At 41.9% G+C, this 15,284-nt stretch overlaps 1 protein-coding gene across 1 annotated transcript; it reads right to left on the bottom strand.

The window, feature by feature from the left end:
* Nucleotides 1–1,240: 1,240 nt before the first annotated feature.
* Nucleotides 1,241–4,021, bottom strand: LOC123252569 (microfibrillar-associated protein 1-like). The gene is made up of 2 exons (XM_044681856.1): nt 3,958–4,021; nt 1,241–2,580 (listed from the first exon to the last, which is right to left on the bottom strand). Exons 1-2 carry the CDS (start codon nt 4,019–4,021, stop codon nt 1,241–1,243), a joined length of 1,404 nt encoding a protein of 467 aa, XP_044537791.1.
* Nucleotides 4,022–15,284: the final 11,263 nt, after the last annotated feature.

Below are 15,284 nucleotides of genomic sequence, written 5' to 3'. Positions count from 1 at the left end.
AGATCTCTTTTTTGGGAAGATAACATTTCTCAGGGGGGACTGTAGAATGGAGATTAACACCAATAACTTCTGGAACATGGAGGTAAGACCTGCCTTGATAGTCATACATTTCTTTGACATGTAAAATGGTCTTTTCTTCCCCAGTTTTGTCATCCTCATGTTTGCCTTTCTTTTTCCTCTTGGCTGTGATTGCATCTAATTGTTTTTGTTCTTCTGAAGGTTTAGCCACTTCTTTTTCATCTACATATGTTGCCCAAAGTCCTAAACAACCATCAATATTTGATGCATCATTTTCTTTGAACCTTTTTCTTTTTTCTGTTTTCCTTTGTCCAGGTTCACCTTGATTTTTCTCAGCTTCTTCTGCAGACCCAATATATTTAGTAGAAACTTAATGATTATCTAATGAGGGGTCCAATGTATAGCCATAGGTTGCAAAATTTCACCTCTGCTGTTCAAACATGAAATCATTGATATGAGTTTGTTTAGCACATACAAAAAGCATCTTCCTAGGGGCAACCATCTGTTGAGTCCTAAAGGGATTTTCTGGTCCTAATTCAGGAGCAAACATGGTCTCATGAGAAGGGTTGTATTGGGCTCCCTTAATGTCTGGGTCCAGGTGTACTCCAGTCTCCACATCTTCCTTAACCGCCACCTGGGGTGCCCCATCCACCAGTTCCCAGCAGAGAGAACTTGGCCAAAGGGGCTTTCTTCAGGTGGATGAGGGAGTCAGCAGCAGGCAAAGAACAGCAGCCTGTGTCATGTCAGAGTAGGACTCAGACGCAGAGCCATAGGAAGCTGCTTGAGCAAAAATGGCAGCTGACATGACTGGATCTGACTCTCCCAAGGGGAGCTCTCCATGACAATGTTTTTTTTTTTCTGGCAAAAAAGGGTTTGCTTTTTTAATAAGCTTAATTTCCCTATGTTACTTTTCCCAACTCTGAGATACTGTATTACTTCTTTTTAATCTATGTTACACATGTGAGGCTTTGAAGCCACAGTTGGCATGAGAAGTGATGAAAACAAGTCTAGGATCCAGTAAGCAAGCCCAGGCTTAGACTCATATCTAGATATTGCTTTTCAGCCTTAAAAATGTCTCCTTGTTTTATCGTCCCTTAGCTATAAAATGGGTGCTAGGCTCCATTGATGCCAGAGGTTCCACATGAGCAATCTTGAAAAAAATAATAAAATCCCCAAAAGACTTCCCCATGTGTCCTTTGTCAGGGAAGTAGGAGGTTGAATCCTAGGCAGTTTTTCTTTTCTTAGCAGATGGTCTCTCAAATACATCTCGCACCCCAGCTGCTTTTTGCTTGAAGAACTTGGTATTTTGGGCACTCTCCTGACCCCAAGCTGAATCAAAGGAAGTGGTGTCTTGATCCACAAGGTGGGTGTATTTGGTCCTGCCTGATCGTCCAAAGTTCTTGACCTGCATAACTTTGGGAAGAATAGTCTTATTGAAGTGATCCTCCAGGGTGGGAGCACTGAAATCTCTCTTGTAAACTTCTTCATCTTCATCCATGAAGAAAGCGCCCCGGTGATAGTACTTCTGTAAGAATTTGTATTTGCCCTTAACAGCTTTGTTGGTAATAACTTTGCCATTTGCTCGGAGTTCAGCGCGTCTTTCCTCTTCTGATAGGTTTTGCATGCGTTCAATCTCTGCTTTCTCCTTCTGAATCGCTTCTCGAGCCTCTCTGTCACGTTTGATTCTTTTCAGCTCCCGAACTTTCCATGCCTCATATTCCTCCTCATCGTTCTCATCATCTGTGTTGAGTGCATCTAGGGCAGCCAAGGAACGTTTGTTTTCCTCCAATTCCTTCTTTGTCTCCACTTCCACAATCTTGAGAGTATACTTGCGCCTCTCCTCAGCCACACATTTTGCCTCTTGCTCCAACTCCTTCTGTTTCAGTGCTTCTGCCTCACGTTCTTGAACTGTTACACGGTCCTTCTTTCGGGTGAAAACAGGCTTGAGACGGGGCTCCATTTCATCTTCGCTGTCTGTATATTCTTCATACTCGGACTCTGATTCAGATTTCTCCCCAGAACGTCCTTCATCTTCCACTTCCATGACCTCCATCTCCTCATTTTCCCCCTCCTGTGCTCGCTGACGCATCATACCATGCCGCCGCTCAATTTCCTCATCATCAATTTCTTCCTCCTCTTCCTCACTTCTGGGCTCTGGCTCCATTTTCCTTCCATCTCCTTCTACTTCAGAATTGCTTCCTCCCACTACTTCAGGTTTTACTATTTTCCTATGCCGAGCCAACCTTTCTTCAATATCTTCATTAATGCGGTTCTGTAAGCGCCGAAGCCGGGGATCACTAGGTGAATCCTCTTCCTGTTCCTCAGGCTCTGCTCCTTGCTCCTTGGAATTCTTGATGAACTGAAATTCCTCATCCTCCTCACTGGAGGACTCCATAGGTGCATAGTCTGGCCTTTTTCCAGATACATAACGTTTCACCTTCACTTTTTCCATTGAAATCTCCCCTTTCTCATTACGAACCAGTATGGCCCCAGCAGTGGAATGAACAGGAGGCTGCTTCATGAGGGTGCTCGAGATTGACTTGATGGCAATAGTGGTGGAGGCTGCAGCAGCCTCAGAACCAGAGATACTGAACAGTCAACACAGACAACAAGCAACCTCCTCTCTTCTCTTCCTGAGGTAGCAACCTCTCAATAACAATCTTGAAAGGTAAAAGTTGAAGTTTTCCAAAAGGGGTCACCCTAAGGTTCAGAAGAACTAATGGTACTTCTACCTTCTTGGAGTGACTCTTGTTGGAGTTGACTGACTCTCCTCTTGGAGTTCACTCTCTACTAGTCTCTCCAGAATGCCTTCATGGCTTTTATGGTGGTTTCCTGTCCCCGCCCCTTTTCACAGGGGCCAATAACAGCTTCCAAACTGTCTAGCCCTGCCCAGGGGGCAGTCTCTGTGGGAAGTACTTTGCACCTTCTGGAGGTGTGAATATTCACCAAAAGGGTTCACACTTTCTGAGGGTGGGAACAAGTTTCTGACTGAGTTAGCTGGCTTCTCACCTAACACTAGGTAGGGTGTGAATTCTCTAAATGGTTTTCAAGCTTCTCTCAACTAGTTCACACTTGTGTTGATTCAAAGTTATTGCCAACCAAAGTGTTAACTCCAAGTAGACAAAGAACAAAGGATTCCCTTTTCACAAGTATGAACACAAAGAACCAAGAATTCCCTTTTACAATGGTAAGTGGAGTGTAATTGCTGAAGTGCCAACCAGCCAGCCAGCAGCTGGAAGAAAACTGACTTGCTAAAATGGATTCCTTTTGTTACCATGGACTTCTTTGGGGATCCCCTAAAATCCTTTCTAAAAAAAAGAAAAGAAAAACCTAGCTATGGTCATTGCACTGGCTTTCCTGCAAGGAAAAACCTTTTCCTACCAGGAAAAGAGGCAGACCATGAGTGATACAAACGTCACAATGAGGTTGGGAAGCAACCTGTGAGCCTTGAAATGGGGCTTTAGTGAGAAGGATTTTCCCAAGGGAGGGTTGCTAATATACTTGGGATAGACTTTCCATTGCAGAAAAACATGTGTAGCACTTCTCATCTCCACCCCACACCCCCAATATTGGTAGGCCAATCTAAGCAGGTTGTTAGGGTCCCAGTGACTGAAGAGTACAACTATCCCATCATAGGACAATACAGGGAGTTGGGGAGAACTAGATACCCAATGGTTGATGCTAGGTCTTTGTTCCTTGTGCATCCTTTTTGTTCAAGTCTGTCCTGGATGGGCCAGGATATAGTTTTGTGGGCTGCCAATTTCTTCTGACATTAATTATTGTCAGTCGAAGGGCAGGCCCCCATAGAAATGGGGGACAGGCCTCTCAGCCTCTCTTTTTATTTTTAAAGCTTTCTTTTATTAATTTTACTATTTATACTCTTGGAACACATATATTAGCCAGAGTCCTTGGTCTCAAAGTCCTGGAGTATGAGAGTACTTTTAGACAGCCGTGTCCTGTGTCCAAGACCTCTGCTCACAAGCCTCCACATATGCTGGATCATCACCGGCCTTTGGGCCCAGCTCTCCCCAGAGACTGATCAGCTCCTGTAATAAATAGGGCTTGGTGGTGTTTCAGAGTTTCCTCCCTCTCTGCCAGCAGAGGCTGGATGACCACAGCCAAAGAGACTCTGGTATATCAGCTGGTGTTTCAAAGATGGGAGGCTCTTTCATCTCCGGGCTTTCAGAGAGATGTACAGGGCAAAAATGTAAAGATTCCTCAGGTAATTCTAGTAACATATAACCATCTGAAGAACCTGTTATTGTTGCTTTTAGTTTACATAATAGGTCTTTTCCCAGAAGATTTGTGGGGACGCGGGCATTAATAGAAACCACCACCAAGTCCTATGGCAGAACTTGGTCAAACCTTGTCTTTATGCTCTCACATTTTGTTCTACATAAAGCCAATTCGAGTTCCTTTTCAGTAGAGAGAGGATCTGGAGAAGACTGGGGCTGGCCACAGGATGTCTGAGGGTGCCTCTGTTGACCTTTTTCAACTTCTCCTTCAGTGTTACAGAGAAGCCTACTTATGCAGGTCAAAATGTGTATTGCCTTGGACATGAGAATTATTCTCCAAAGAGTTAATGATGGCCACTGCTCCTGTCAACAAGAGGGACTTAAGTAATCTCTGGATTTGTACCTCATTTGGTGGAAGCAGGGGATTTGATTATATTCAAATCAACCTTAAGCCTTTTATATATGTTCTTTCAAGGTATACTCAAGTAGTAATATTCTTAAGGCTTACAGGTTTTCTTCCAATATAAGAAGTCAACAGTTTGACCTTATTTTATATCCCTTATAATTGGTCTCTCATGGTTAAGTTCTTATTTTTAGAGACCAAATTTTCAAATCAGTTGTGGTCTTTTCCTCAAGAATAGCTGAATGTCTTCAAATTTATTAAACTTCCATTTTTCCTTGTATAATTCTATTCAGTTTTGTTGGGTAAGTTATTCTTTGTTGTAAACCCAGCTCTTTAGTGTTCTGAAATATCATATTCTATGTTTTTCTTCTATTGTTCACAGACTAAATCTTGCTATCATGACTATAGTTGCTTAGAATTTGAATTGTTTTGGTTCTCTTTGATTTTGTAGAATTTCCTCCTTTCCCTGCAAGCTTTGGGATTTAGCAATACTGTTCGATTAGTTTACATCTTGGGATCCCTTTGAGAATAGTGATGAAATAGATTCTTTCAATATCCATTTTAGCCCCTAGTTCTAAGACTTTGGGGCAATACTCCTTTATAACCTCTTAAAGCAGTATTTCTAGGGGAAGCTATGTGACTTCAGTGGTTAGAGAGCCAGGCCTGGAGACAGAAGGTGCTAGGTTCAAATTTGGTCTTAGAACACTTCTATTTCTATTTCCCCATTACACGTGATAGGTCAGAGATCAGATAGGGACAATTCTCAGTGCATGGCAACTACTTGCAAGTATAAGATTGAGATCATCTTGAATTTTCACAAAGATATGTTCTAAGCATAATTGCTGCAGAAGATGTATTTCTCATATATCCTAATGGAGACGATTAGACTATGGCTAGCATGTCCTTTTCTTTTCAATATATTCCAACTCCCCTCTTTCCCCTTGGGTTCAAAAAAGAAAGCTAAACAATAACCACTCTCATAAAGTCTAGACTTCTTTTGTCCAGTTGTTTTTGAAACCCCTTCCTCCTATGGCCTTCCTTAGATTTCCAACTCTTATCAACTGTAAAAAGAAGCCAGAAATTTAACTTGGATCATTTGCTAGAGTGTTTGAGAACCTTCATTTTTTAGACTTGGATTTGAATCTCCTTAGATGTATTTATCTTGGGGTAGAATAGAATGCAAATGCAAGTTACCCACAGCAAAAATATCATCATTTTACTTCATATGATATTGTTCCATGACATTATCTCTATATTCAGAGTTGATTATCTAGGTGTTCATTTGGAATGTCTCAGTCAAAACTTATATTACTACAAGGAAAGGAAGGAAATGCAAGAAAATGCAAGGAAAATCCCTAAGTGCATTTCTATACCTTGCCTGAATTATTAGCAACTTCCTTGAAATCCCTCTGCTCACTTATGATACCATATTCAGTGTCCTAGTAGTAGAAGCCAAATGGATACTGCTGGTCCCGTGTCTGTGTTCTCTGGAACTCATGGTAAGGGATATCAAGCCCTGCAGATTGAGCAGGAGGGCCACTTCTGAAGCTATCAGTAAGAGTGTGACCAAGTCTACCTAACCAGCTGATGCCACACTTAGATACAGCAGTAAGAGTAGCCACTGGAGTTGACAGAATGGCCTGGCTAGTTATATAGCAGCAAGAGTTACAACTATACACTTTCTCATAATCAATTCTTAAACTGTTCTCCTTGATCAGTTTTCTATGTCAGTTATTTTTGTAATAATAATTTTCATATTCTCTGTTTTTATTCTTAAGAATGCCTTAACAAATTAAGAAATCATTAGCTTCTCTTGCCCTATTCTGACTTTCAATGAATTATTTTCTTTGAGTTTTAGATCTTTTTCCAATTGGTTGATATTTGTTTTGCCATACTTTTCTTGATTTTCTGGCATTACTTTTTTTTTCTAATTTTCCTCATCCTTTGGTTTTCAAAGCCTTTTTAAAACTCTTCTAAAACCTTTTTGGGATTATTACCATTGTTTTCTTTGACATTTCATAAATTGATGTTTTAGCTTCATTGTCTTTTGAATTTGAAGCCTAGACTTCTCTACCCGCCCCCCTCCCCATAGTAACTGTGATTTTGTGGGTTCTTTCTCTTTTGCTTACTTTTTGAAAACATTTTTTAGTGGCCATTAAGTCTTATTGTTAGTGAATGGGATAAAAATGGCCACCCCTTCAAATTATAATTACAAAGCTAGAGTCAGAAAGTGAGAGCAGAAGAAACAGCTTTTGTTCTTTCTCATGAGAGAGGGCTTGTGTCTAGATAGGGCAAATGCAAGGGTGTAGATAGAAGAATTACTTAGGTTCCTGACAGGAGCCCTCCTTCCTCATCTGTGTGCCTCCCTTTGTCTGTGGCCCAGGACTTAGGATGTAGGTGGGACGTCTACCCCAATCAGAAAATAGCAAGATGTATAGAGCATGAGCTCATACTGGAGAGGATTAAGGTTAAGAGTGACTCCCTTACTTTCAAAAGTATGAAGAGAAAGTTTTCCTTTATTTAAGCTTCCTTTAAAACTTAGAGTAGATTTTGAAGATGTTGAAATGGTTGAGGGGCAGTAATGTAAAATATGAGAGGCCACAGGTACTTTGGACACAAGGAGGAAGCAGGATGAGTGGTACACTTAAATGGGGTGCAAGCAAGAAGTAGACAAGTCAGTACTTGACATATTTTCTTCCAAAATCTCTGGGCCCCTCAACAGCCAGTGCTGGTGATAGGAAAAGGGTCATTTGAGGGAGCTCCTGGGAGCCTGCAGGGTCTCCCAACAGCTACACCGTGTTCCTCCCCCAGGCCTGGCAGCAGCTCGCAGAACACTTCTTCTATTTTGGAGGTGTCTCTTTTCTTGGAGTTGACTCTCCTCTTCTTGGAGTTGACTCTCCTCTTCTTGGAGTTGACTCTCCTCTTCTTGGAGGTGACTCTCCTCTTCTTGGAGGTGACTCTCCTCTTCTTGGAGGTGACTCTCCCTCCTTGCAGGTGACTCTCCTCTGCTTGGAGGTGACTCTCCCTCCCTGCAGGTGACTCTCCTCTGCTTGGAGGTGACTCTCCTCTGCTTGGAGGTGACTCTCCTCTGCTTGGAGGTGACTCTCCTCTGCTTGGAGGTGACTCTCCTCTGCTTGGAGGTGACTCTCGTCTGCTTGGAGGTGACTCTCGTCTGCTTGGAGGTGACTCTCCTCTAGTCTCTCTAGACTGCCTTCATGGCTTTTATAATAATTTCCCGCATTTCCTGCAGGGCACGCTGTGCCCTAGCTTGGTCTTGTGGGACAGGAAAGCCTCTCTGGCTGATGGTGTGAATGATGTGCGAAATGAGTGCACAGAGGTGGTTTCCTCTGCTTCCGTAGCCAGACACGTGTATTCTGAGCAGGTCCTTGTGCAGATGCTTTGGATGCAGTTGCTGGTTGAGCTGTAGTGCCTCCTCTTGAAGGGCACAGAGACTCTGCCTCAACCGCTCCTGGCCTCCATCTTTGCCGAGTCCTTCTTGTTCTAGGTGCCTGGAGCTCTGCTAGGGAGCCTCGTGGAGCTTCAGGCTGAGAATCTCGGCTCTGTGATGATGTTCTTCTTGGAGCTTCTCCTGCTGGCTTTGTGCTTCCTGGAAACTTTTCTCTATCACTTCCTGATGGTGCTGATAGTCTTGGTGCTGCTTCAATGACTTTTCTTCATCAAATCGCCTCAGCTGCTGGGAGGCTATCTCAGAGAGGACCCTGACCTTCCTTTCAAGCTCTTCCTGCCTCTGCCTTAATCCTTGACTTGCTCTCATGCTGTGTAGCTGCTCATACATTTGAATGCATCCTTCCACCTCCATTCCCTGGGAGGGGGAGAAATTCTGCCTGATGGTATTCATCCTGACACTGAGTTCCACTTGGAGCTGCAGGGGAAAGTGGTGAGGATCCCTTTGTATTTCTGGCAGGAGATTGAGGAATAGACAGTAGTTGGTCAGGAGCTGAAGAAAGTGTTGATTTCTCAGAGGGATGTTGATTCTGGTGAGAGTGAGGCAAGATGTGGTCTAGCACCCATCCAGAGGAAGTAGACAAGTGAGGAGTGGACATACTTTCTTCGAAAATCTCCTGTCTCCTCAACAGCCAGTCTCAGTGGCAGGACAAGGGTCCTTTGTGGGAGCTCCTGGGAGCCTGCAGGGTCTTGCAACAGCTGCCCTCTGATGGCATCACACTCATCCCAGGCCCCAAGTTCCATGTCCATGCTGGGCAGCGGCTCACAGAACTCTTCTTCAATTTTGGAGTGACTCTCGTCTGCTTGGAGGTGACTCTCGTCTGCTTGGAGGTGACTCTCGTCTGCTTGGAGGTGACTCTGCTCTGCTTGGAGGTGACTCTCCTCTAGTCTCTCCAGACTGCCTTCATGGCTTTTATAGTAGTTTCCTGTCCCCGCCCCTTTTCACAAGGCCAATCACAGTTTCCAAGTTTTCTAGCCCTGCCTTATCTGGCAAACTGGGACAACAGTAGTAATTACACTATCTTTCTGAAAGTGTTTGTGGTAAGGAGCAAGATAACATGAAAGCACTTTGTGATCCTAAACTGTTACTATTATAATTATTGACCAATAGCCTTTTTCTATATGTTTCATAAGGAATCAAATTCAAATTCCTCTCAGCATGTCATGGTTATCCAAGCCAATTCTCTTTGTGACTACTGTTTCTACTAGGTGAAGACTTCTTCGGGTAATTCATAATGAAGTTTGAGAAGACATTCAAACTGTGAAAATGACCTTGTCCTCATCATAAGAATTTTTCAAAAACCAACTTCATTTTCAGATTTCAAAATCTGAGCCAATTTCCCAAAAATTCTGCTGTCTTCTGTCATTTTTCATTTCTTTTCCTCCTAGAAAGGATGCAGCATCCAAGCCTCCATCAGGAAGGCCAGAAAGAAGAAGACAGAGAGCCCTTTGTGACGGGAATGTCCCAGTACTGCAGACATTTGACCAGAAACTGTTGGAGACTTAGGAAAGAGCCCATTTGTCCCGAACCGGTGATGGCTTCGATTCTGGGCAAATAGTCCTCTTTGATGAGCATCAGCATCTTCCAGAACTGAAGGTGGTAGTGTTTCATGAGCACATGGCCACACACCTCGAAGTCCAAGAGGAGAGTGGCAGTGACATCAGGCTGAGGCTCCATGTTCAGGATCTGTGCCAACCAGCGCCAGCCATGGTTTAAGCCGTGAGGTTGAGCCCCCTGTCTCTTTGTGTGAGGTCGAAGGAGTTGAATGAGAGCAGCATAGAGACGAATCATGCCAATCATATTGTTGGGGCTCTGATTGTAGAACCCCAAAGTTATGACACAGAAACTAAGCAACCACAAGCAAACATAAGCCAGGGACTCCCATATCATGATGGCTCCGAGAAACCTAAAGTTACTAGCAGGTCAGGATGTCTTAGAGAAATCCATGGTCACTAACAATAGGGTGTTATTAGGCTCCCTAATGTAGCATAAAGACCATACATGCTTGGGGAGACAGTCAAAAACCATTAACTACAAAGGCTACTTCAAGAATTATAGGGTGCCCCTAAGTCTGTCCACACCTGCCACCTTACCCACCATCCCTTGACCCCCCCCCCCTTAACCACCAGCCCGGAATCCCAAATGTATATATAATCTTTGCTCTGAATATACATCACTGGAAATCCTTTGCTGAGCTCCCCTAGCGCGCACTAGAAATGAAGACTTCCCTTTGCTTGGATTGCATTGTCTCAGGGTCCGAATGGATCGCCACCCAAGGAGCACACTAACATATGGGGGCTCTTCTGGCACTTGATTCAACCCCCTAAGGACCACCGGGACAAGGGAAGTTCTCTCCCAGATTTCGTGACAACTTCCAGAGGTGAGCGGTGTGTCTGTGCAGTGTGACTTGTTGTATGATTGTGTATTGGAGGAAGTTGCACTCTGGCTGGACATATGGCTTAAGAGGACGTCCTATCCCAAGTTCCCAGGCAAAAGTCCAATTCCTCACCTGTTTCTGAATCCTGACCTGATAGACATTTCCTGTTTTCAGCGAGGAAGCAGATCATGAGCGCCAGGAAGTGAATCGGTTAGGACGGGTGGGAAGGAAGTTGTCTGAAAGCTTGGAGACAAAGATACGGAGGTTCGATATGGAACTTCAGGGGGTTGGAGGACCCCTGTCCCATGGGAAATTATTAGGGGGAGTCCAGAGTTTGAGTCTCTGGCGGAACTAGATTCCAGGAAGTCCAGGTTTTGAGTCCCTGGCAGAACCCCAGGAAGCCCATAGTGGATGCACTACAGGTGTGGGGAAAGTAAAGAGCACTGTATACTTTTGAGAGGACTCCAGGGAAAGGGGGATGGAGCCCTGAGCAAGCTCCCACCCTGACTCAAATTCTGTGTTAATCCCCAAAAAGGAGGACACCAGAAAAAGCATACTTCATAGGTAAGGCAATCTCTAAGAAATGGCACATTTAAAAGTGACCAGAAATTTTTCCTCTCTGCCCCCCTTTTTAGAAGCAGCTGGCTCTCTCTCTCTTTTTGCTTCAGCTAGAAAAACCAGTTCTGTCATAATTTTTTTCCTTTCCCTTTGGAAGGAGTCCAATTGGTGATGGCCACAGAAAATGTAAAAAGTTTTAACAATTTTCACTTAGCTAAATCAATCTTTCCAGCAATGTGGCATACCTGGAATTATTCAGGCAGGTATCAGAGTCCCACTTCACAGAAAAGTAAAGGAGCAAAAATGTATTTATTTTAGGATACCTATTGAAGCATGAAGAAAGGTAATTAGGAAACAAAATTCATCATATGTCAACCAGCTCCTTGTTAAGAGTTAACCCTTTTCTGACTCATTCTTTTTCACAGAATTTTTTAGTCATGGAGATATGAACTGTAACAATTGATCTTTTGCCAGGATGAAAAGAAGAATGTAGCTTATATAATTTGTTTTATATTTGTCAGAGTGTGTGTGATATGCCCAGGAAATGTGTCTTTGATCAGTCTGTGTCTTATATGTTGTTTGTCTGTGACCACAATGGGAGGGTTACAGGTTGGGAAAAATAAATCTCTCTCTCTTCTTCATTCATTCCGGAGGAATGGGGAAGACAGACAGAGGTGTTAGAGAAATTCAGAAAATAACATCATAATTTCTGAATGTCATAAACTCTAAGATAATTCATTTAGTTAAAAGAAATCTTATTCTCTGCTCTTATTAAGGCAAGAGTTAAACAAACTAATCTGTCAAACATTTCTCCTTCCATTTCTCACTGGCCATGAGAAAGGGAACACAGAAATCAAAGGACAGAAAAAGGGACAAATTTGATCCCATCACCAAATTCTATCAACAGGTTAAGTACTGAATTAAGTACATATCTAATGAAAATTACAAAAGATTCTAAAATGCAATCTAAGAAAAACTTATTCAGACAGAAAGCAATGATTCTGAGTTGTGTACAGAAGTATGGAAGTACAGCTTAACTTTCCTAGCTAGCCAAAAAAAAACAGAAACAAAAACAAAAACAAACAAAAAAAAACATCAGTCTTGCTCAGTGTTTAACCAAGAATGAAAAAGATTCTTTAAACAACCATGAATTCAACCTAACATTAATCACACTTATATTAGTGAAAATTTAACTTAAAGATTATTAGAACGATGCAATTGGTTTACATTTCAAAATTAGACCCCTTTAGACAGAGACAAGTCCATGAGAAAATTATATGTAGAGAGCGAATCATCCATGCCACCCCAGTTCAGCAGGAAGCAGCTATGAAAAGCTAAAAACATCGCCCATTTCCCCAAAACTCATGGACCTTTCTCTACCCAATAGAGTATATATTTGCTAAGGAATTGGATAGGTACTGATGGTATAGTGTAAATTCATTGACTACTAGTTAAAAAATGGAATTTCAGTTAAATTTAAGAATGCACAAAACTTATATTGAAAAGCTATCTAATAGGATTTGCAGTGTGTGAAATACAGATTTGAATGATCAGACTTACCAAAAATGTTTATCGGACTGAATTTAGGGTAAGCATATGAGCATGTAAAATTGTTACTCTAAGATCTGTACCATCATATTAAGCAATAGGTAAAAATATAAGTAACAGGGTTTCAAATTTTGGTAATTCAAAAATAATATATGCATTAAGAATCTAGTATATTGTGTGTCAGAGACCAAGGAACGAAACTTAAAAACCATAGAAACCATAGAAACAAAACTTAGTGAAGGGTTTCTCAAGAAACGAAACTTATGTTAGGAATAGAAACTTATCCAGCTTCATCCGGGATAGGCGTGGCGAGACCAACGGCCTGAAACCATCAGAAAATTCCTTACCCCAGCCCAAGAAGCATATAAACCCACTCCCTGCACACAATAAACGAGCCTTGTCTCAATTAAGACTGATTTGTCTTTATTGCGCCTTGGTCTCTCTTCTCTCCCCCTATGGTTCTTTCAGGTGGCTGACTCACGGGTCTCGTGGTTGTATCTGGCTGGATCCAGATATCTGGCGCTCAACGCGGGGCAGGACGAACACAGCTTACTGGACGACTGAGAAGCAGATCCCGCGGCCACGGACAAACGCAGGGTAGAGGCTGAACAGACAGCCTTGAGGTAGGGTAAGTCGTCCCATCCCCCATAGGCAATCAGGCTGGAATTTGGAGTGAATACCCCAGAATGAGTGTGTGTGTGACTGGTATGACAAGGGTTTCGGTACTCTGATCGTTCCCTTGATCTGTTTCTGAATCCAGACCCATCAGTATCCGTTTCCATACCTCCGTGAGGAGATTGGTGAGAACGTGGGGAAGTGATTGTTACGACAGCGTGAATGAAAAATGGGGAAAACACTCTCAAAGGAAGCTCTATATGTTAAGGAACTTAAAGATAGTCTCAGGGAGAGAGGCATTAGGGTAAAAAAGAAAAATTTGTTTAAGAGCACTGGATCCTTTTGAGAGGACTTCGGGGAAAAGGGGATGGAGCCCTGAGCAAGCTCCCACCCCTACTCAAAATTAAGCATTAGGACACTGGGCCCTTCTTAGAAGGACACCAGGAAAAGCGGATTTTTCTCTAGGACTAAACGGCAAATTTAAAAGTGACCAGAAATTTTCCTCTCTGCCCCCCTTTTTAGAAGCGGCTGGCTACTTTGCTTCAGCTAGAAAAAACAGTTTTGTCATAGTTTTTTTCTTTCTCCCTTGGAAGGAGTCCAATTGGTAATGGCCACAGACAATGTAAAAAGTTTTAACAATTTTCACTTGGCTATATCAATCTTTCCAGCAATGTGGCATACCTGGAATTATTCAGGCAGGTATCAGAATCCCACTTCACAGAAAAGTGAAGAAGCAAAAGTGTATTTATTTTAGGATACTTATTGAAGCATGAAGGTAATTAAGAAACAAAATTCATCATATGTCAGCCAGCTCCTTGTTAAGAATTAACCCTTTTCTGACTCATTCCTTTTCACAGAATTCTTTAGTCATGGAGATATGAATTGTAACAATTGATCTTTTGCCAGGAAGAAAAGAAAAATCTAGCTTATATAATTTATGTTTTATATTTGTCAGAGTGTGTGTGATATGCCCGGGAAATGTGTCCTTGATCAGTCTGTGTGTTATATGTTGTTTGTCTGTGATCACAATGGGAGGGTTACAGGTTGGGAAAAAATAAATCTCTCTCTCTCTTCTTCATTCATTCCGGAGGAATGGGGAAGACAGACAGAGGTGTTAGAAATTCAGAAAATAACATCGTAATTTCTGAATGTCTTAAACTCTCAGATAATTTAATTGGTTAAAAGAAATCTTATTCTCTGCTCTTATTAAGGCAAGAGTTAAACAAACTAATCTGTCAAACATTTCCCCTTCCATTTCTCACTGGCCATGAGAAAGGGAACATGGAAATCAAAGGACAGAAAAAGGGACAAATTTGATCCCATCACCAAATTCTATCAACAGGTTAAGTACTGAGACATATATATAATGAAAATTACAAAAGATTCTAAAATGCAATCTAAGAAAAACTTATTCAGACAGAAAGCAATGATTCTTAGTTGTGTACAGAAGTATAGAAGTGCAACTTAACTTTCCTAGCTAGCAAAAAAAAAAAAAAATAAAAACCATCAGTCTTGCTCAGTGCTTAACTCAGAGTGAAAAAGCTTCTTTAAACAACCATGAGTTCAACCTAACATTAATCAAACTGATGTTAGTGAAAAATTTAACTTAAAGATTATTAGAACAATGCAATTGGCTTACATTTCAAAATTAGATGCCTTTAGACAGAGACTGGTCCATGAGAAAATTATTTGTTGAGAGCGAATCATTCACGCCGCCCCAGTTCAGCAGGAAGTAGCTATGAGAAGCTAAAAATCGTCGCCCATTCTCCCCCAAACTCATGGACCTTTCTCTACCCATTAGAGTATATATTTGCTAAGGAACTGAATAGGTACTGATGGTATTGTGTAAATTCATTGACTACTAGTTAAAAATGGAATTTCTGTTAAATTTAAGAATGCACAAAACTTATATTGAAAAGCTATCTATTAGGATTTGCAGTGTGGGAATGATCAGACTTACCAAAAATGCTTATCGAACTGAATTTAGGGAAAACATATGAACATGTAAAATTGTTACTCTAAGATCTGTACCATCATATTAAGTAATAGGTAAAAATATAATTA

The sequence above is a fragment of the Gracilinanus agilis genome, chromosome 6 (assembly GCF_016433145.1).
Source record: "Gracilinanus agilis isolate LMUSP501 chromosome 6, AgileGrace, whole genome shotgun sequence".
NCBI lineage: Eukaryota > Metazoa > Chordata > Mammalia > Didelphimorphia > Didelphidae > Gracilinanus > Gracilinanus agilis.
The sequence above is the reverse complement of the archived record's forward strand: the minus strand, read 5'-3'. Positions and strand labels throughout refer to the sequence as shown.